This window comes from Doryrhamphus excisus, chromosome 16, assembly GCF_030265055.1.
Source record: "Doryrhamphus excisus isolate RoL2022-K1 chromosome 16, RoL_Dexc_1.0, whole genome shotgun sequence".
Lineage (NCBI taxonomy): Eukaryota > Metazoa > Chordata > Actinopteri > Syngnathiformes > Syngnathidae > Doryrhamphus > Doryrhamphus excisus.
The window spans coordinates 1,372,719-1,396,331 of NC_080481.1; the positions used below are offsets into that span (position 1 = coordinate 1,372,719).

Genomic DNA, 23,613 nt, shown 5'->3' on the forward strand with positions numbered 1-23,613 from the left:
GGAATGCAGTAAAAAAAAAAAGGTGTTTGCATGTTCTCCCCGTGCATGCGTGGGTTTTCTCCGGGTACTCCGGTTTCCTCCCACATTCCAAAAACATGCTAGGTTAATTAGCCACTCCAAATTGTCCATAGGTATGAATGTGAGTGTGAATGGTTGTTTGTCTATATGTGCCCTGTGATTGGCTGGCCACCAGTCCAGGGTGTACCTTGCCTCTCGCCTGAAGACAGTTGGGATAGGCTCCAGCACCCCCTGCGACCATTGTGAGGATAAGCAGTAGAAAATGAATGAATGAATGAACATTTATTAATAATTTTCGGCAAATATTATGTAATTGACGACTGTCCGACTGGCAGAGCAATGTAATATTCGTTCGTAGCTGATTGCCTCGTTCCTGAAATAGACCCAGTGATGCACGTGAAAGGTCGTGGTGACATTTTGTACCATTTTTGGTTAGTGGTGTGCCGTAGATTTTTCCAATGTAACAAACGTGCCATGACTCAAAAAAGGTTGAAAAACACTGCAGTAGGATACTTGTTAAAATGTTTCACACTATTTTATTTTATTTTATTTTATTTTATTTTATTTTATTTTATTTTATTTTATTTTATTTTATTTTATTTTATTTTATTTTATTTTATTTTATTTTATTTTATTTTATTTTATTTTATTTTATTTTATTTTATTTTATTTTATTTTATTTTATTTTATTTTATTTTATTTTATTTTATTTCATTGTATTTTATTTTATTTATTTTTTGTCCCGTCCATCCATTGGGGCTCACACTATTTTATTAATAAAACTGGGTTTATTTGTTTGTTTTTATTTGTCAGTCTCCACGCTCAATGTATCGATTTGTATCGAACTTGCGATGCTAAAAATGGTGGACTAAATTCCTTCCCTTGTTGGGAAAAAAAACTGTTCGGCAAGCATGAAAGCATGTTTGACTATTTATGAAAAGAAATGTCAAACAGGAAATAAGTTGTAAAAAGGCTAAATCACATAATGGGGTAATTACTTGCTCGTTAGACGGGATCTTACTTTGTTGACGTATGAACGCTTCGGCGGTTGTACAGCTGGAGCCCATTACGACCACATCATTTCACATACATGGAAGTTTTATTATACAGTAATTGCAGAGAATCCAACTAATAAATAACTTTTTTGAACAACAATACAAACAATTGATTAAGTGATGAACACAGGTACATTAGTCAACATAGTACATATGTAGTGTACAAATATTTTTTAGTTAATCTAGAATATATTTGTAATAGACAAGGCATAAACATAATATACACATTTTTTTTTTAGAACAAGGGTCCATCATTGCTCTCCGTCAAGGCGAAGCTTCCGATGCAGTCAGCATGGCCTGCAATGGAATATTGTTCATTGTGGATCAAACATAGATCTTCACGTGTTCTGGGTGGGCCGCCGCAGAGAGATTGGTCGATATTGTGTGAGGATGCTGAAAATACAAAGAATTTAAAGACAAACAACAGCGGTCATAAATTTGATTGACACTGCAGCTGCTCAACTCTTAAACTTTAAGTACTTCAGGTATGGAAAATAAGAATCTGCCAAATGCATTTTTCGGTTTTGATGTTCAAGCATGAAGAAGGGTCGCTTAACAATCCTTGCATATTGTCCAATATTATTCAGTGGCACTCTTTTACTGCAAATTATTAAATAATTGGTCATATTGTGCGTTCAGAGACAACTATAAATATAGTATATATCAGGGGTCTCAAACATGCGGCCCGCGGGCCAAATGTGGCCCGCAGGACACCAGTTTGAGGCCCCCGCCTTGATATGAAAGTTTAATGTTAGTGCGGCCCGTGCAAGTTTGATATGGATGCTGTATGGTATCATGTACCCAGAAAAAATTATTATGTTTGATTCATGTTCATGTTAAAGGTTAAATAACTGTTAATAGTTATCCTCCCTATCCGTGTGGAAGTGGTAAGTTTTTGGCTTTTTAAGTTTAAAGGAAATAACTTGGAGGCTACCGTTTAGGTCGCTAGTTTGCGAGTTAGCATGTGTCTTAAGACCCTGCAGTTGCGCAATATGTTGTAAATAAAAAGAGTATAAATGTGACTATAGTCGTGTTTTGTCATGTCTACAGGGTTCTAATAATGCTTTGTTCATTTTAATCGGAAAAAAATCATTTGTCTACCCACCAACTATATGTGCTTTCTTAAGTTTTTATTATTTGCCGTTGTATTATTATTATTATTATATTTATTTATTTATTACTGATTGATTTTCTTTATTCTTGATTTGTTTATTTATGTTTCATCTTATTTTGTATATAAAAATATAAAAAGTAAGATATTTGAGAACAGTGGAATGTTTTATCAGAGCTTTTCTCGTAGAAAATCAGAACCAAAGCAAAGTTTATTCATTTTTCTGTTTTTAATAAATGCGTTTTTAAAAAAAAAATGGTAATTAGCATTACCATTAGCATTACCATTCAATTACCATTACCATTACCATTACCATTACCATTACCATTACCATTACCATTACCATTACCATTACCATTACCATTACCAAATGTTTTTGTCTCACTCCCCCTTCTTGCTTTTGCATATTTTAGGTCCACTTAAAACCTCATTAAGGTCCAAATGTGCAAAAGGCATATTCTATCAATTTTTCAAATGGTCATAAAACTAGTAACTAAATCCTTTATACAAAACTGTCATTCTGGAAGGATACTCACATTAATTTAGTTCCATCTCTATGTCTTGCTGGTGTCTCCTTCAAATCAAATTACAAACACATGCATCAGGATGAAGTGATTACAAATACACATGCGTTCAAGGCATTGTGCAACAGTCTCTTACCTAGAAATCATATAGGATCCTGATGTGTGACGGAGGAGGGTCCTCTGTTTTTTTTTTTTTTTAAGAAAAAGAAAACAAATGAGTTTTAATCCACTCAGGAAACCAGCACTCAAATCATGCTCCTGAATCATCATCATCATCACAATTATAAAGCAACAATACAGATGTTATTTTTTTCTATAACTTGGCACATTTGTGTGTTTTTTTTTGGTTTGATTTGTTACAGATGTTACAATTGAATTGCATTGGACCTTCTGAAAGAGAAACTGCACTTTTTTGTGGAAATTTTGTCCGTCGTCCATAATCGTTGTTGATCGGCGTAACAATATTAATGACAATAATAATAACATGTTGCTGTAGCTCGGTTACCATGCACGTCACATTATATGCAAATGGAGCAGTCTTTTTCAGAAGGCTTTATAGCCGGAATAAGTGATTCCCATTACAAGCAGTAATGGCCTGTCTTTTTTTTTGTGTGTGTTTATATCTTTCAAACACAAGAGAAAGTCATCTGTTCATGGGAGAAATTCCAAGGAGTGTAGTTTTCCTTTAATTGCCATTCCAGATTTCTACAGAATACAACATTTCATGTAGGAAAACAAAAAGCTTTAGTTGATTTTTAAAAAAAAAAATCACAGTTATTTTCCAAGAATAAAACATTTTTTTCAATATATCCAGAACTTTGTAAGCTTCTAGTAGAGAAGTATATAATAATATACGCCCTGGGCTTTCACAATAATGCTGTAATTTGTCATTTATTTCTAAGGCACTTGTGGTAAAAGTGGTGAAAATGCTACTGTTGTCATAAATAGTCGTCATTGTCTGATGCACAGAAAATGCATCTGTCAACTGAACCCAAGACTGAACAGAAATGTCCACCAATATAATGACTGAGGGTTCTGGAAAAGTTGGTAAATAATAATAATAATTTTTTTTTGTAATGCCCATAATCCCTGGTGGCACCCCTGGTGATACTTTAAATATAAATTGTAATATTTGATCATGTAAACCATCACCACAGTAATGTCAGAGACAATACAGTACTCTCCTTAATACAATTTATACAGTAAAAACGAATGTTATCTTAAGGTTAAATGACTTAGTTTGCTCCCTTGAGAGCCATTACACGCCCACCAGTGTTTTGATTCCAGACGTAAAGATGTACTGGAGTAATAAATTCGCTTCTTGAGGTAAATTCACTTCCTCCCTATCCCCGATGTGCTCATTAAAGTCTTAATTGTTTTGCTGTCTTATTATCTTAATATTGTCTTACTTCCGTTCTACGTTTTAACACATTTCCACAGCATTTCAGTCCAGCTTCAGCCTCTGAATGGCTCCTGTGTTAATTCTAAATTTCTAAAGGTAATATTTTGTTGTTTTTCAATTTACCTTAGAATCTGCCCTGATAGAGTAAAGCTAGAAATATAATAGAAGAGTTTCCATTATCGATATTCTAGTGTTACTGGTTGTTATAATATTAATACATCCCTGCTTGAATGCAAAAGATCCTCAGGTGAGGTCTGTGTGTGCCATTTTGTAGTCTAATTTTTATATGATATGATGAATGATGGGCCACACAGCTAGGAGACCCGAGTTCAATTCCAGCCTCGGCCATCTCTGTGTGGAGTTTGCATGTTCTCCCCGTGCATGCGTGGGTTTTCTCCGGGTACTCCGTTTTCCTCCTACATTCCAAAAACTTTTGCTATAGGTATGAATGTGAGTGTGAATGGTTGTTTGTCTATATGTGCCCTGTGATTGGCTGGCGACCAGTCCAGGGTGTACCCCGCCTCTCGCCCGAAGACAGCTGGGATAGGCTCCAGCACCCCCGCGACCCTTAAGCGGTAGAAAATGAATGAATGAATGATGTTATTTATGTTCTAGTAACAACATTGGCACTCGGACAAAGACTTTGTTGGGGGGGGGGGGGGCACAATATTTATTTCCAAAATTACCAGAGCCATAGACACTCCAAGCTAGCCCACATTATGAATTTAAAAACCAAGTTTGTATCTGCTTGGCGCCAGAGCTTAACCATGGCCTTGTGACTTTCATCATATTTTGTCTCTTAGCCACAGCGTCAAAGTAAGACAAGGTAATTGAATTTTTTGATTGGTAGCACGCAGACTTATGTCAGGACAATCCCTGCCAAAATAAAACTTGTTTAACAGCTAAATTAATCCCATCATTCAGCATAAAAATAACTTTAAAGGGGACCTATTATGCTCATTTTTTGACCCTTTTTATTGAATTGTGGGCTCCTATAGAGCAGCTACACACAATAACCCACAATGTTTTTTTTAATTTTATGCTGTTTTAATTTATTCCACCCATGGCCCGCCTCCGTGCATGGATTGGTCACACTCCTAAAGTGCTCCCTAATTATGACCCATATAAGGACGTCCGCCCCTCTGTGACATCACAAAGGGGCAGTTTTACCACGCCTTTTGATACTAAGAATTTTGAGCCATCTCAAACTTCTTTCAGGGATCACTTCTAAATGCGCAAACCTCATTATTTGAAACTTTTGCATCGTTTAAAACAAGAATACAACATTCCAAATACATTTATAGGTCAGAAAAGTGGACAAAGGAGAAATAGGTCCCCTTTAATGCATTTGATGCATGGATTTGTGCTGCTGTAAAAAACAAACACCAAGGTTTTCCTCTCTAAGGAAGGAGCGCAGCCACAAGCACCTTCCAACTCATGCATGCCCCCAACCCTTGACGCCGAGGTGCAGTCAACAGCACCCCGGGGTATAATATATCTCTACATTTTATTGAACGATGTCAAACATAGATACATTGCATGAATTGCAAAAAGTCCTGGTGTATAATAAATATTTCTGCAAACAACAGAAATGGACACACATCATATATAATCTAGGTATTATTATTATTATTATTATTATTATTATTATAGGTAGGAAGGTCAGACCAGGCAATGAATCCCAGAGGGCGGGGGCAGCGATGGAGAAGGCTCTGACTCCCCGGTTCGACAGGGGCGGTCAGGAGATTGCAGTCAGAGCGGAGGGGAAGTGAGGGATTATGTCGATGGAGCAAGTCTGTGAGGTATTGAGGGGCCAGATTGTGGAGAGCTTTGAAAGTGATCAGAAGGACTTTGAAATGGATCCGTTGAGGGACTGGGGGCCAGTGGAGGTTTTGAAGGACAGGGGTAATGTGGGGCGTGAGTGGAGGCCAGGAGGGGGGCAGCGGTGTTCTGGATATATTAAATATATTGTATTTGAACATTGACAAAGTTGAAGATTGCTGCACATCTTCTTTTGGCAGCATAAAACTGAAATGCAGCTTCTCTGTGTTTAGTCCTGACCCCGGGAGCCTGCAGGAGACCCCTACCTGAGGTTCTCTGAGGCCAAGATGGTTTATATGGCTCTAACATGGCAAAGAGAAAAGACTTGTGCACAAGCAGAGCTGTTTTAAAGGGGACCTATTATGCTTTTTTCCACTTTTCTGACCTATAAATGTAGTTAGAATGTTGGATTCCCGTGTTAAACGATGCCAGATTAGCGGGTTAGCGCATTTGGAAGTGAGCCCTGAAAGAAGTTTGGAATGACTCAAAATAATCAAAAGGCAATAATAGGCAATAATATTCAAAAGGCATGGTAAAACTTTTGAGGTGGTAAAAAGCTGATGATGTTATTGATTTAATGTGGCTATTAAAGTTCTGACCCGAGTCTATTATTATTTATTATTAGTTGCACCAGGGTGGCATCGAGCATCCTGCATGCATGGCTGACATAAGCGTGCTAAAATATTATATCCCTTTCATGCATCTTGCAATTTAAAACATAATTTCAGAAAATACATGCACTTTTTCACAAGACAGCAGGGCACGATTGTGCATCATTCACTGATTTTTTTTTTTTACCTCTGCTTTCTTGCTGGTGACATAAAGTCAGTTGAAAAACTGCATGTAGTACTCAACGTGAAGCTTTTGAGAAAAATGCTTTCTAAAAGATTTACAAAAGCTGATGTATAAGATTTAATGTGGCTGTTAAACTTCTGACCCGAGTCTATTAATATGTATTATTAGTTGCACAAGGGTGGCATCGAGCATCCTGCATGTATGGCTAACATAAGCGTGCTAAAATACTATATCCCTCTCATGCATCTTGCAATTTAAAACATAATTTCAGAAAACACTTGCTCTTTTTCACAAGACAGTGGGCACGATTGTGCATCAGTCACTGAGAGTGTCTTTTTTTAAACTCTGCTTTCTTTTGCTGGTGACATAAAGTCAGTTGAAAAACTGCTTGTAGTACTCAACGTAACGCTTTTGAGAAAAATGCTTTCCAAAAGATTTACAGATTGTATAAGATTTAATGTGGCTGTTAAAGTTCTGACCTGAGTCTATTATTATCTATTATTAGTTGCACAAGGGTGGCATCGAGCATCCTGCATGTATGGCTGACATAAGCGTGCTAAAATATTATATCCCTTTCATGCATCTTGCAATTTAAAACATAATTTCAGAAAATACATGCTGTTTTTCATAAGACAGCGGGCACGGTTGTGCATCAGTCACTGACAATGTCTTTTTTAAAACTCTGCTTTCTTTTGCTGGTGACATAAAGTCAGTTGAAAAACTGCTTGTAGTACTCAACGTGACGCTTTTGAGAAAAATGCTTTCCAAAAGATTTACAAAAGCTGATGTATAAGAGCTCAGCAGATCATCAATGTTAGAACATGGGGAGTTTTCACACTTAATCCTTGCTATAAACTGTGTCCCTGTGCTGTCGTTAATGAGTCCTCTGCAGACCCAGCTGCTGGTTTGCGTGTAACAGACAGTCAGAGAAAACACAAAAGTCATCAGACAAAGCAACATTGGATGTTCATTCAAATAGCAACACCCTCAGTGTTGACCTTTTGTGAGTCGGACCAGCTGTGAGTTCTTTAGCATGCCTGTCATTAGCTACATCCACATGCACATTCAAGTCAACTGTAATAACCAACCATCCGTCCGTTTTCCATATCGCTTATCCTCACTGCTGGAGCCTATCCCAGCTGTCTTTGGGCGAGAGGTGCCAGCCAATCGCGGGGGGCGAAGAACCATCCACACACGGAGTCGCCAATTAACCTAACGTACATGCTTTTGGAATGTGGGAGGATGCAAAGCGGAGAATCGAACCCAGGTTTTCCGATCTCCTGACTGTGGCCTACATGCTAACCACTTTCCCACAGTAATAAACAAAGTGTCAAAATCAGTACACACAACTGCAAGTCGTTCATTAAAATTGTTAACAGCATTTTGAAAGACACATACGCAAATAAAAATTTTGGGGTTATTATACTATGCCTAAATATGACACAAATGTGCCCCCCCCACCTCTTTGGTTTTGTTGTTTTTCAGATACAAATCTGAAAAAAAAAATAAGGAGGACAAGACTCAATCTGGACAACATTTGCTGTGTTTTTGTCAAGCCATGTCTTAGTTAAAAACATAAGAGCAAGATTATAAAAGGAAATAAAATCTTTAATTCAAAATGTTTTATGACTTAAAAATCTGACATTGACCACAGTCTGTTTAAGATTAGATTAGAGTCGAACTGGTCACTGTGTTCTTGCAAAGGATGTGGATTAGTCTGCTTTGATCAGACAGTCTAACTGTCTGTCTCTCTGAATTAATTGATTGACGGTTGTTATTGTTTTAGGTGAGAACACTCCCTCCCCGGGCTTCTGCTTGATATGAGGTTTAGCAACGCAGAGATCCTTAGTGTCCAAGACAAGAGCATTGATGGTGTTAGGAATAAGAGTAACGATGGTGGAGGCCAAGCTGGGGGAGCTTTTGTTGATGGAATGGACTCAGGAGGGACAGGGGCCCATTTGGTTGTTTTTTTTTTTAGGGTAGAATCCTTGATATTGTCATGTCAGGAGTAAGGGGAACCATTAAAATCCCTGATTTCACCAAACTCTCCAGGAAATTTCAAGCATCTCTACCGGGTCTGACGTGAAAATGAAACTGAAGGTGTGGATTCTAGAGGAGCTGCTGTGGTTGATGTGCCTGAATCCTTAGCTGGGTGGGTATTCATTGTCAAGACTCATAAAGTTTTTTTGTTTTTTTTAAGGTTTAACACTTTTTGACATCCGCTGCATCCACACGAACAATCCGATGTTTCACCCCTTTGGTGTTTTATCAGTTCTTCAGGTATCGGTTTTGTGATGTCAGTAATAGTGGCGCTTGGATAGCCGCAAGTAGGTATTCTGTTCATGTTTATGTTAGTTGAGGAGCCGTCTCCAAGCACCAGGGTATCTTTGGCCTTTGACACGGTGTTTTTGTCTGTCTGCCGTTTTGTTCAGGGTGCTAATTTTCTCTCTGTTTATTATAAAGAATCAAATTTGGCTCCGGCAGCGGTGAAAATCTGTTAGTTAGCTTTAGTTTGAGTGCACCAAGTCTGTTATAAGTGTTAGGTTGGATGCATCACCCGTTTTGTTTGGAGGTAAATGTGGAGATCTCATTCCACAATGGTCCTTTTTCTGTTTCTAAGGCAAAAATCCTTGTTTGCAGTACATACATTTCTTACTGATATGTGTATATATATCTGACAGCTTTCATAAGAAGACTTTCATTCATTTTCTACCACTTATGCCCACAAGGGTTGCAGGTGCTGGAGCCTATCCCAAATGTCTTCAGGCAAGAGGCGGGGTACACCCTGGACTGGTGGCCAGCCAATCACAGGGCACATATAGACAAACAACCATTCACACTCACATTCATACCTATGGACAATTTGGAGTGGCCAATTAACCTAGCATGTTTTTGGAATGTGGGAGGAAACCGGAGTACCCGGAGAAAACCCACGCATGCACGGGGAGAACATGCAAACTCCAGACAGGGTGGGATTGAACTCGGGTCTCCTAGCTGTGAGGTCTGCACGCTAGCCACTCGACCGCCGTGCAGCCTAGAAGTACAACATCAGTAAAATATTTTAGCTAATGTCGCTTCTCTGCTACTGTTCTTGGGTCTGTGTGCTTTAATAAGTCCTATTTAAAGAGGACCTATTATGCTAATTTTTGGGCCGTTTTTATTGATTTGTGGACTCCTGTAGAGCAGCTACACACAATAACCAGCACAGAATGATTTATAGATATTACAGAATCGGCACCTAAATTAAAACAGAATGTTTTGCCGGGAAGCACAAATAGGTGCAGATTCTGCAAAATGTAACTAATTAGAATACGGGAGGAAACCGGAGTACCCGGAGAAAGCCCACGCATGCACGGGGAGAACATGCAAACTCCACACAGAGATGGCCGAAGGTGGAATTGAACTCGGGTCTCCTAGCTGTGAGGCCTGTGCACTAACCACTTTGTCCGCCGTGCAGCCACACAAGAAGACTTGTGAAAAAAAAAAGTATTTGTTCACTAAAAAGAAGCTACATTAAAAAGTTCATATTATGTAGATATGCTTTTATTAGGGGCTATATCGGGGGTGGGCAAACTATGTCCCGCCGCCATAGTTTAATGAGGCCTGTCGGACACATCCAAAATGTATATTTTTTAAATCTTTACCATTGAAGTTGTAGCCAACAACAGAATTTGCGACCCATTAATCTCCATGTTCTAAAATATGCATCAGCGATGCAGAACACAGATGCGGAAAACTGATTTTTCTCCAGAGAGTAATAAAATACACAGCGTCAAAGATTGCTCTGGAATTCCATTCTGCAGTTTGTTAAGTTAAGAGACTCACATTTATTATATGTATATTACATATTTGGAATTTCTGGGCAGTCTTTGACACTGTGATTGAAGTATTCGAATGCTATTGTATGTGTTTACAACCTTATTCGTGTATTTGACTTGAATGCAGTAATTTACAGGAAAATGTTAACATACTGCAGGAAACTACCCTGCGATACGGTAAGAAAACGTCTCTGCTTTTTCTACTTGACTCTAAACACTGTTAAAAGTCATTATGTGTTGTTAGTATGCCGATTAGCATACCTTTATGACCTCTCTCTGGAGAACCCGTGTCTGAAGCACAGATGAACTACAGCTGCAAAGTCTTTGATTTTATAGAATTCCTTTGCTTTTATTACATCTTTCATCAGCTTCTCCGCATCTTACTGTGTTGGTTTAGGGTAGGATTTTAGATTGTCTTTAGCTCGCAACTCAAGCCTCGCATAAGATAAAAAAAAGTATGCCGGTCATTTGAGGACCAAGGATCTGACATACTAGACAGCATCTTAATGAGCCATCACTAATAGACTTCAGAATGGAATGCAGTAACTTCACACTGCCCCGTTCAGCAACAAGCCTGCGTCTTGTTTTGCTATTTTCAGCGTTAAGCCGTGCTGCCGAGGCCCATTTGATCACAATATGTGAGGAATGCACCCTTAAACGTCATTAAGGAACATGTGATTTGGGAGTTAGCAACATAGAAGCACCAGTACCTTTTGTGTGATTAGACAGTAGAGAGTAAAACTGAGCAGTAGTGCTCCCAAGATGGATGCGGTGATGAAGCCATGCTTGTATAGGTCTCTCAGTGGTCTTCTCTGAGAAGCCTTCACTGACTTGGTAACATAACTGTCTGTAGAAGATTATACACAATCTGTAACCTCTGGAATATCACAGAACTCCTGAAAAGATTCGTTTATTCCCACCTGTACAGGACCTTGTAGGGGACTCTGTAGGTTGGTCCGTGGAAGAACCGAACATCTTTGAGTATTCATGCTGGCAACTCCAGTCCACCGGTGCATCATTTGTTGTTACCAGATCCAAATAAACAGACAGGACCTCTGAAGCTCTCTGCAGTGCCTCTGCGGGAGAACCTCTGTAGATGGCTTCAAAAGTCTCTGGCTTGTCCTGTCATGGGTTCCGAGGAACATTGTGTACTTTTGCAGTTTTTAACTCACTGATTTTTCTTTCATTGTGTCAGAAGTATCACGCACCTCAAGCTCCTCGTTGATCTGAGGGACGCACTTCTGGGAGTACATGTTGAGGATGAGTTCTCTCAAGGTCTGGACGTAGCCATAGTTGACCGAGCCTCTGTTATATTTGAAGCGGGTGGTAAGGAGCTCCAATATCCAGGGTAGAGCAGCTTTCACAAAGCAACACTTGCTCTGTGACGAATCAGAGTGGGTGGTCATATACGGTATATGGAAGTGCAATTTTTAGCTAATGAACCATCCTGAAGTGCAAAAATATTTTTTTTCGTTCCACAGGAGTTTGGGGGGCTGCGCCACTATGGTCCTAGCCAAGATATGGCAGTACATTGGTCATGGTAATGGTAATGGTTTTATTTCATTTGAACATGCATCAGATTACAATTGAATGCATCCCATAATCAGTTCCCAGTTCCACATGTCCAAAAGGAGTAGGAAGAAGCAAAGCTTATTAAATCCTACCCCTCCATCTGGTACTTTTACAATCAGTAACTCGTACATTTGTTCACTTCCTGCTTTCCTAATCTAATTTAATTTATTTTTTATTGTAATATTTTTTTAATTTAAATTTAAATTTAAATTTAAATTTAAATTTTAATTTTAATTTTAATTTTAATTTTAATTTTAATTTTAATTTTAATTTTAATTTTAATTTTAATTTTAATTTTAATTTTAATTTTAATTTTAATTTTAATTTTAATTTTAATTTTAATTTTAATTTTACGATACATTCCATTACATTTGTTCACTTCCTGCTTTCCTAATATGGTTTAAGGTTTTTTTATTTTTATTTTTTATTCTTTTAAATTATTATATTTTTTTGTCACGTACCGAAGTACGAGGTGATATGACCATACAATGACATAATGGGTACCATAGTAAGTGTCAATATATTGATATGTATAGCACATCATGACTGGTTCAAGACTCTTCATCCACGTATTGGAAATGAACTTGGACTTCAAGTTGCAGGACACCAAAAACTTGATACCAAACTTGTCTGGTTTGGCTGTAATGTACTGCAAAAAACATCAGCAAGTCTTGGACTGGAAGAGTTGTTCGTCGATTGTGATGTGTAGGACCTGACTAACCCTAACCCTTTTAACCCTAACCCTCGTGGTACGACTGTATAACAGTATGAAAAAATATGGTACCTTACCAGAGTTTTCTGTTCTATGAAAGTGTAGGTTATCGAGCACCCGCTTCTCAACTGGTTATCCATCTGCAGAGGCCACACAGAACCAGAACCGCATTTTAACAACTTTTTCAATAAAAGTCCTAGCACTGTTTGACACATCACTTACCAGATGTTTGAGTGTCAGCAGGTGCTCCCTAGTAATGGAATGTCTGCATGGTCCGGGGACCTCAGCCATGAACAGCGGGAAGCTCAGGCACATAAGCACACACAAACACCTTACCTGCAACTGATCAATGCAATTTTATGTTCAACATATGTCATATATGACAAAGTTCACATAAGGCATACATCGGTTGTAAATGCAATTTTAAATGACATTTCAACGCAAAAGCGATGTTGTATCGACATTGACGATCTGATGAAACATGACATGTTGAAAGCAGTGATGGTGAAATAACACTGATACATACGTAGATATCCTGTATCATGTATTTATACTTGAGTTGAAAAAACAGTATCCGTTACGGATGATGTATTTTTTCCAGATGCGAGTATGAAGCTAGTACATTTCTCATTATCCATATTTGTACACACGGCGACTGCCTCTCCTGAGAGTGACTCTGCAAGCGGTAGGACCTCAGCGGTGCCTCATTCATTCATTGTACAATTGGGAGGTTTAAAACGTCACAATGCCTCCACTTTATTAGGTTTTCTCCAGCTCGCCTTTATCTTGTTTGATATCTAAAGTTAACTTGATTGAACGTAACTTGTTTTGTAACATGCCGTGCAGCGCTACAGACCTGCATTGACCGGACACAACATTAGGTAAGAGTGGCATCAAGCATTTTGCATGAATGACAGAGGGCACGATCGTGCATCAGTCACAGACAGTGTTGTTTTTTTTTTTGGTCTGCTTGTTTCGGGTGGTTTGATTGGTGATATAAAGTTGGTGCTTGATCAATTAAAATCAATTTCAGACTTAACATAATGTACAGCTTTAAGCTCCACCCATTTCCGGTTAAACTACAACTGCTACCGGTGTATGCCCCACCCACTCCGAGTACAGATACATATAATAATAATAACCCTAACCTAACTTAACCCTAACCTAACCCTAATAATAATAATAATAATAATAATAATTTAGATGGGTGAACAGATACAGATAATGGGGTACTCGCTCATCCCGAGTAACTAGTTTTCAATCACTCTCCTCCTCTCGGTAAACATCCAATCACTGTTCACTATCCAAATGAGTCAACACACAGGCAGACTTTGTGGAAACAGACAATGTTACTCATTAGACAACTAATAATTACCAACAACTAACAATACTTAGATACCTAGAATATACCATCAAAGGTACCATCACAAGTGTTAGCAAACGTAAAACAAACATATGCATGTATGTACCAATGCACAATGTATTAATAAATACTAATCACAACACAATGTCAGTGTATGTGTATGTATCACCTGTTTACTCAAATATAGAATGAAGATACACACAGGGATGCTGCAACCCAAGTACACGGGTTACGGTTAGCGTTCCGATGACAAACAGGTGTACAGTGTGCATTTACTATTGTGCTATTGTTTTTTTTTTGCTAACTTTCATTGGTGTCATGAGCGCTTTAAGGCCAACAAAAACTATCATCAAAGCCTTGGAGTACTTGCAGTTGCAATTACTCTACTCAAGCAAAACTAAACTGTGCCAGAAGATTGATTGTGGAAAAAGGAGGGGTGTAATAGCGCATGAAGAAGGGAGGCTAGGAAAAGTACAGTGGTGTGTAAAAGTACCCCCCCCCTTTTTTTGATTTCTTATATTTGTCACACTTAAATGTTTCAGATCCTGAAACTAATTTAAATTTTAGTCAATGACAAAACAAGTGAACACAAATTGCAGTTTTTAAACGAAACTTTTGCCCATTTGTGTCATTTGGTTTCTTACTGCTCCTTGTTGTGTCCGATTGCAGACTTAGGCCTTTCTCGAGGCGGGCGGAGCTTCAAGGTGGGTGCAGCTGTGTCCTATCTACCATCCCTTCTTAATTCCTTCAGCTGCTGCATCCACACCTTGTGAGAGTCATTAAAAAAGACCATCCGTACCCGAGCTTGCCTTGTGCTGCATCCTGGGATACGACTTCATTGCCACATACCCGTAGCTTGACAACTTCATTATTAATGGAGAAAAAAATTGTATTCCCTGCCCTTAAAATGTAAATTAACTGTCTAAATTAAACTAACTAAATTAATTGAGATCAATCAGTCTATCAGGAGAACTTTATGAAGCCATTTCTAATGCTTTGGGACTCCAGCAAACCACAGTGAGAGCCATTATCCACAAATAGCGAAAACATGGAAACAGTTGTGAACAGTGGCTGGGGCGACAAAATTACCCCAATAGCGCAGCAACGACTAATCCAAGAGGTCACAAAAGACCCCACAGCAACATCCAAAGTACTGCAGGTCACACTGAGCAAAAAATACTGCAGAAAAGAGCATTAAGGCTCGTCTCAATTTTGGCAGAAATAATTTTCATGATCCCCAAGACCTTTGGGAAAATAGTCTTTGGTCAGATAAGACAAAAGTTGAACTTTTTGGAAGGCGTGTGTGTCTGGTGACATCTGGCGTTAATGTAGCGCTGCATTTCAAACATCATAACACATCACAACAGCAAAATATGGTGGTCATGTGTGACGGTCTGGGGATGTTTTGATACTCCAGGACCCTGAAGACTTGCTATGATATGTGTCTACCACAAAATCCTGAAGGTTATTGCCCGGCCGTCTGTTTGTCACCTCGAGCTGAAACAAACTTGGGTTCTGCAGGAGGACAATGATCCAAAACACCCCAGCAAGTCAACCTCTAATTGGCTGAATTATAAGAAATTCTGCAAAGATGAGTGGACCAAAATTCCTTCACAAGAGACTCATTGCAAGTTAATTGCAGTTGTTGCTGCTAAGGGTGAGCCAAACCGGTTTTTAGGTTTAAGTAAAATCACTTTTTTACACAGGGCCGTGTAGTTTTGCATAACAAGTTCTTTTTAAAAACTGCCTTTTTCGCTTCACTTGTGATGTCATAATATTTAAATTAGTTTGATGTACTGAAACATGTAAGTGTGACAAACCAAATAAATCAGGAATAGGGCAAACAACACAGTCCTACAGAGTATTTTCTTACAATGATGCGTTCATGAAATAAAGTATTGTTGCATTGTTCAAGTCCAAACACTCGTATATTTGGGTACGATACAAATGTCCTGCAAAGACTTCTAACATCATAATTGCTTTCCTTCCAATTCACACGCTGTGGTTTTGGGTAAAAATTGTTGACTTTACATACAACCCATCACAACCAACCTTTCAAAATATGTTTATGAGATCTTTCATCGTGTGATAACCCTCTTGTGAAGAATTACACAAATTACACAAATACACAGAAAATGTCTATGAATGGGGACATTGTCCAATGGCCTTTGAAGGGAATATGGTTAATTTAATAGTCCACCAAAAGAAAGCAATGTTGTGTCTTTTCCTTGCCTTGTGGACTTCGCAGCTTTCTTAGAACACTCCGATGGCAGTCATGGTACTGGATAGTTTAATAAATTTAAATTTAAATTTTAAATTTAGTTAAAGGTGGTCTTTCCCAAACTTTGGGTCAAGACCCGAAATTTGATGTTTGATGTTGAAATCTGTGTAGTATTCTGTCTTGTGTACTTTATACGTCCATGTTATGGCAATACATGATGTATGATGAGGGTGGTATTATGTGACATTTAGACCGTTTCAGGAGTTTGATTCCTATTTATTTTCTTCTTTCCTATTTGCTATTGATCTGTAAGTAAGGTGGTTTCCCATGGAAAACGGGAAAGTTGTAAAGTATTTGCAAGTCTGCTTATTATTATGGGAAATTGTCATTGTATAGTTCAGCCATCTTTGCTTACATTGCTCACCACTTGATACTGGGTTTGTACTTTACGACAGCACGCTACAGTGACAGAAAGGCCTCTGTGCCTGATGATGTAAATAGTAACAGCATGCCAGTGTTTTTAAGGAAATCCCATGCTGGGGGATCAGAAACATACTTAAAAGGTGGCCCTGTGTGTGGCGACATTTTCATGCAACATATAGTTTTCTAGTTCACGCTCTTGTTGCAAGAGTTTATTTTTCAGTTAATCATTCATTTTGGACACTTTTCTGACGTGTTGATTTTTGTCCTGGGTTTAATACATTCATACAAAAGCAGAGTCAAAGTTGCCTAAGTTGCCTAACTTAACTTTGCTAAGTGAACGAGTGCAGGTTTTGAACGACTCGGTCAATACTGGAGCATCTCTAACTGCTGGGCTCGAATCAGCGACCACTTAAGTCTACTGATTGATAGTTAAGTGGAGCAGAGATAACCAGTGACCTGAAAAGAGCTTTGTATTGAGTTGTGGACTCCTATCATAGCGGCTAGACAAGATAACACAGAAAGACTTCTAGATCTTCAAGAATCTGCACCTATTCCAGCTGGATTTTGTGCTTCTCGTGAAAAAAGGTCTGTTTTAATTTATTCCACCCATGGCCCGCCTTCCACCCACTCCCAAGTGTGCCGATAGCTGCTGAAACCTGCTTTATCGGAGTTGATAAATGGTATAGAATAATACAATTTATACACGGCGGTCGAATGGTTAGCACGCAGACCTCACAGCTAGGAGACCGGGGTTCAACTCCACCCTCGGCCATCTCTGTGTGGAGTTTGCATGTTCTCCCCGTGCATGCGTGGGTTTTCTCCGGGTACTCCGGTTTCCTCCCACATTCCAAAAACATGCTAGGTTAATTGGCCACTCCAAATTGTCCATAGGTATGAATGTGAGTGTGAATGGTTGTTTGTCTATATGTGCCCTGTGATTGGCTGGCCACCAGTCCAGTGTGTACCCCGCCTCTCCGCCCGAAGACAGCTGGGATAGGCTCCAGCACCCCCCGTGACCCTCATGAAGAAAAAGCGGTAGAAAATGAATGAATTAATACGATTTATCTTTTAAAATATCCATCTCTCAATGGTAAGTAGCTTTAGCATTTTAGCATTTTCTATAGCATCAGTAACATGTACTGTGGCCATTGTTTTTTGCAGGACTATCAGTGTTTAAAAAACTTGTGTAGACTCCCACTGTTGTGGAAAATGGCTATTAGCAACACCTTCTGCAAGATTCACCTGTGTATCAACGCAGAGGATAACTGAATTATTAGTTATCATAAGCATAGTGCTAAGCAACTTCAAAATCATTGTTTTGATCAGATATAATCTTAATGATCATTGCTGTAAATACATAAATACATAAAAGGACACTAAAAAGGAAACCGTCTAATAGTTCATTCTAGTTTGTAGCATTTGTAGGGTCACGGGGGGGGGGGGGGGGCTGGAGCCTATCACAGCTGCGGAGTACAACCTGGACTGGTCTCCAGCCAATCACAGAGCACATATAGACAAACAACCATTCACACTCACATTCATACCTATGGACAATTTGGAGTGGCTAATTAACCTAGCATGTTTTTGGAATGTGGGAGGAAACCGGAGTACCTGGATAAAACCCACGCATGCACGGGGAGAACACGCAAACTCCACACAGAGATGGCCGAGGGTGGAATTGAACTCGGGTCTCCTAGCTGTGAGGCCTGCGTGCTAACCACATCTTCATGATCTTTCCTTGAAACGTACATTTTCACGTAGACAAACGGAATAAAATTAGAGCTGACAAGATGCAAAAAACATGTATTATTTTAGATAACAAAAACAATAAGTGTGTTTTTCCAACTAAAATGTCCCACATGGACGAATAATCTAGAATTACTTTGCTCTACACGTATCAGGGTCAACTGGAAAGCTGCCAGCGACTGATTTTCAATGATGGATGACCTCGAGACGACCTACTGTAACTTAGCATTCGACTTTCCAGTTGTTGTGGTCAAACAGTGTCCTCTGTTTAGCAACAAAAAAAAAAAAAAAAAAAAATCTCCTTGTTCTCAATGAAGCCTGCTACCAAATTTTGGAAAGTACAAATCTGAAATGGGCGCCAGATGGACCTAATCCGTCAAGCTCATGATTAAAACATGGTGACATGCACATGTGCCTCAAACAGATTCTGCGTTTGAAAGTTTTCGGCTATAATCAACACTGCAACCCACATGACCAATCTATTTGTTTGAGATTTTGCAATATTAATACATTAAAGTCACGCAGGGTGGCAGACAAACACAGCAACAACAACTCAAACAAGTAAAAATGATTTATGTGAAGCCTGGCCGACATCTGAGACGCATTACAACATAAAAGAAGCTTATTTTGAAAGCCAGCTGGAGCAAGGACAATCGTTTTCATATTTTCTTTTCAGTCCTTCATGTATTGTTAAGCACATATCAACACATGATTAGACTTGTATTATTTCTTCTTTTAGTAAAGCAAAATCCATGCACGGAATCACAGTTTACCGTGAATCTATTATTCTCATCTTTGAAATGTACAAATATTAAAATAAAGCAATCAATTAAATAACATTAACAATTACAGCCATTTCAACAAAAGGAGAATTTTAAAGTAGCAACAAAATATTAAAGGGAAAAACTACAGGAATCACCCAATGCGATCTAATACAGGTAACTATTTGGCAAATGCAGATGCACCCACTCACATGATATGCCTTATTATGCTTCCTATATATGTCGCTCAGCAAAGACACCACGCATCAAACCACATGCAAGCAGATCTTGGGCACAAACATGCTTAGAACATGAAGTTCACACCTACCTTTACCTTGCTCTGAATCAGGGTTGGCACAAGGATGGTCATCTGGTATATGTTTAACAATGAAAAACCGTTTCACTCCACAGAAAGGGAACTCTGCTGGGAACGTCAGTCATGTGGCATTGTTCTAACGTACTGGCTAATGGGCTCCTCCTGCACAGCTCCTCAAGTCAGGCAGACAGACAGCCCTTATAAAGACTTCCCACCTCTCTTCTCATGGACAAGATACAGCTTCCGGGCCTCTACACTTGCTTTTTATGCTCTATATTAACTTTAAAATTTATTTTTAATGACACACAAAGTACCGTATTTTCCGGATTATAAATCACACTTTTTTTCATAGGTTGGCTGTTCCTGCAACTTATACTCCAGAGCGACTTATATATATAATTTCACAAAGAGCCACAAGAGGGCACTCTAGACTTTCGCCCCGATATCTCCTATTCCTTAACAATTCAATATTTAAACAGTAGACGTTAGCTGACAAAGACAACTAAGTGATCGACAAAATCATATTCTGCAGACTACAAAGTGCAAGTAGCGGACTCGTTTAACCAGTATTTCAAATGTTTGTTCCAAAATCATTGGCCATCCTGTGAGACCTCTTCCTACACACTGCGATCAACAAATAACCCGGACTGCATACAGGATTCTACAGGACCCTTCCCACGCGCTACACCCCGTGTTTGAGTGGCTTCCATCGGGTCGTAGACTAAGATGCCCACGATGTAGAACACAAAGGAGGAGGGCTACCTTTGTCTCTACAGCAGTCCGGCTTCTGAACTTGGACCCCTCCCTATCCAGATTTCGCACAACCTCCCTTTAGCTTGTTATACTTTTTAAATTATTTAATTACTATTTATTCTCTTAGGTACATGTATGTTCAGTTGTGTCTGCTCTTTTACTTGTCCTTGTCTGCTTTCTACATTTTTATTCCATATGCTGCTCTCTGTGTCCTTTAAATTGCCCCTCGGGGATAAATAAAGTGTTTTTGAACTTGAACTTGAGTAGTGAAGCTAGCAAGTATAAACAGTAATCGACAAACAGAGAGAAAGTTTGGAGTAAGTGAAAGTTGTTAGGGACCGGCGTAAAGTGGAGGCTACTGTTACTGCCATGAAGAAAACAAAACAGTTAGAGTACTTAAAACTGTTTGTTTTCTTACATAAACACTGGACACCTTTTCATGTTCGTGTTTATTTTTTGTGTAGCTGAATAAGCATCGTGTTAGCATATCTTACACCTATTCAGCCTGTTCTCTATTCTTTTATTATTGTTAGAACTTGCCTTCCAAGACAATTGATGAAGTAATCAGGATAGAAATACAAAGTTCCTCAATTAAAAAAATTCTCTAATCTCTTGCATTGATGTTATTGCAGCATATACGCTACAAACCATTTTTTGGTCCCAGTCTATCCCTGGCATAATAAAGAAAATAAACACCGGCTCTTGAAATCCTACTCCTTCAGAGCAAACATGCTTTAAAACAATTGTCCACGTTTGAACTCTCCGAATAAAAGTTGAGAACCGGGGCCAGGCACCCTTCCGTTCCGTGAGACAACAGTGCTGTGATCACATGGGCAGGCGCAAGGAAAGGAAAGTGGGAAGGAGAAATAGAATGGACTCAACACTCAGTGGGCGTCTGCAAACGCTGCTGGAGCCTGGTGGTGTTCCATGCCGCTTCAGGATTCCTGAACATCAAGAGAAGAACGAGCAGCTTATATTTCTGGGAGATGGTGACGATGTGTCGATTTGGATGTGCATTCTAAAAATGAACCAAGGAGATGATTTGTGATGTTGTAACGGCTCTGTCTGAATTTGTTTTTAATGAGCTCTAAATAAAAAAGAAGGGAGATAGCTCCCCAGCTTTTGGTAAAATACGGTCAAAATATGTGTAAATGACACAGAATGAAATAGAAAAAGGTGTGCGTTAAAGGAAACCTGCCCTTTTATATTTCGCCCATCATCCACAATACTTACGTGAGACATGAACTCATCTTTCTCTTTTCTGTGCGTTCTGAAGATATAAAAACAGACAGCTCAGCAGTGCAAGTAACGGGATCCACCAAAACCACCTCAAAGACCGCTATTAAAACACATCCAAAAACCTCTAACAACGTCTTATTCTTATACATACATGCTGAATCCGTGTAGTAACAAGTACAGTACATGCTAGGCTAATCTATTTTGCTATACTTTGGCCCTTCTAAGCATGACCAGAACTTCAAAGTACTCAGCAATATACGTAGAAACAAACACCTGAACCTAGCATGAAGTTTTAAAAACTCAGAAATAAAAACATAGCAGCTCAAAAATGTCGCCTTATCTTTTTTCATAGTGGTCCGAGCGCAAGTCTGTGGTGAAGCTAGTTGCTACCTAGCTAGTAGCTAGCCGGTGTGTTTAAGTGTCAATGCGCTAGTAACATAGTCCGATTGGTGTATTAATGTTAATAATAATAATAATAACAATATCGCTGTAGTTTGATTAATAGAGTGAGTAGAGATTTTTTGGCACTTTTTTGAGTATTTTTCAGAAGGTGGAATAGGCGGATTAAAAAAAGGTCCCATACATGCAGTATTGAGTTGTCTGTTTTTATATCTTTAGAATACACAGAAAAGAGAACAATATATAAATTTGTGTTAGCGTTCGAATGAAAAAATTTAAAATTATAAAAATTATAAAAATTATAAAAATTATAAAAATTATAAAAATTATAAAAATTATAAAAATTATAAAAATAACTTCATTATACAATTCGTGCTATATTTTGTATTTCCTTATTTACCTGTAAGGTGATTTGTAAACCATAAGTACAGTTGTCACAGTTCTTTAAAGTGCTTTAAAAAGGACCTATTATGCTAATTTTTTTTGTCGTGGACTCCTATAGAGCAGCTACACACAATAACCCACACATGGTTTGCCTCCACTGTGATTGGTCATGTAATGGTAATGTAGGCACCGTTGTTTTGGTGGAGCTCAGGAGAAGCCGGACATGTAGCACTGCCTCCAACTTCGCCTGACCGAGGAGGAGCACTCGTTGTCACACACACTTTGTCAGAGGTACAGTCGCAGCCGGGGAGCTCCACTGTGACATCACAAAAGACCAGTTTTGCAACGCAATCTGAAACCGAGCGTTTTGAGCCATCTCAAACTTCTTGTTGAGAGATGTTCTTCATTGTGTACCGAAAATGGCGGACTCGTCATCCGTGCCGACGTGTGAATGAGCAAACGAGATATGTGCAGTCATGGAAAAAATGATTAGACCACCCTTGTTTCTTAACTTTATTTCTTTATTTCAACTTCCCAATTGCACCGTGTGAAGCACTGCTGAGCTGTGCAACCGGCCAATCACAGGGCGTCGCTCCACCAACCCGAAATGTTGAAATATTGCCTTTTATTTTTACTTTGTTTTTTCCGTTTATTTCAGTCTTCGTGTGTGTTCCACTTTCAAGAAATGGCCTTCATCATCACTTTCTTACTCTTCTTCTGCAGATTTTTCTGGCATCATTGTTTTTCTTTCTTTGTGTGGCCTGCTTTATTAGCAACTGCACCACACTTTCCGAGTACTTTGTGGCCTTTTATTCCACACTTCCACACGCATATCACATCATCGTTCCTTTGTGTGCTCATGTTTGTTTTGCGGCGCACATTTGTTTTCATTACGTTGTCTGAAAATGATGTGGTTTTCTTCTTCATGGATTCTAGTCTCCTCTTAAATGTAACATTGTCTTAATTGTGTGCGACATGTGTCTTCATTTTGTGCTAAATTTAGCACAGAGTAGCATATACTACAGCTTGTGCGACTTGACGGAGTCGAACTCTGGAGACCGACAAGTATTGTGGCTATCATTAGTCCATCACTTGTGGTTTCGACTGCATTTCTCAATACTGTAATACGATTTGGCTAATAAGATTATTATGTAGGGCTGCACGGCGGATGAGTGGTTAG

At 38.9% G+C, this 23,613-nt stretch overlaps 1 protein-coding gene across 3 annotated transcripts; it reads right to left on the reverse strand.

Annotated features, from left to right (window-relative positions):
• Positions 1-1,110: 1,110 nt before the first annotated feature.
• Positions 1,111-22,023, reverse strand: csf1b (colony stimulating factor 1b (macrophage)). Of its 3 annotated transcripts, XM_058052468.1 has the most exons (10): positions 21,645-22,023; positions 19,671-21,355; positions 13,051-13,170; positions 12,906-12,968; positions 11,753-11,923; positions 11,465-11,666; positions 11,255-11,391; positions 2,845-2,888; positions 2,721-2,758; positions 1,111-1,466 (listed from the first exon to the last, which is right to left on the reverse strand). In XM_058052468.1, exons 2-9 carry the CDS (start codon positions 19,710-19,712, stop codon positions 2,722-2,724), a joined length of 816 nt encoding a protein of 271 aa, XP_057908451.1. In that variant the 5' UTR covers positions 19,713-21,355; positions 21,645-22,023; the 3' UTR covers positions 1,111-1,466; position 2,721. The 3 variants fall into 3 exon arrangements, with proteins under 3 accessions (XP_057908451.1, XP_057908453.1, XP_057908452.1); XM_058052470.1 differs by lacking the exon at positions 11,255-11,391; XM_058052469.1 differs by lacking the exons at positions 19,671-21,355; positions 21,645-22,023 and adding an exon at positions 14,836-15,026.
• Between the last annotated feature and the right edge of the window lie 1,590 nt (positions 22,024-23,613).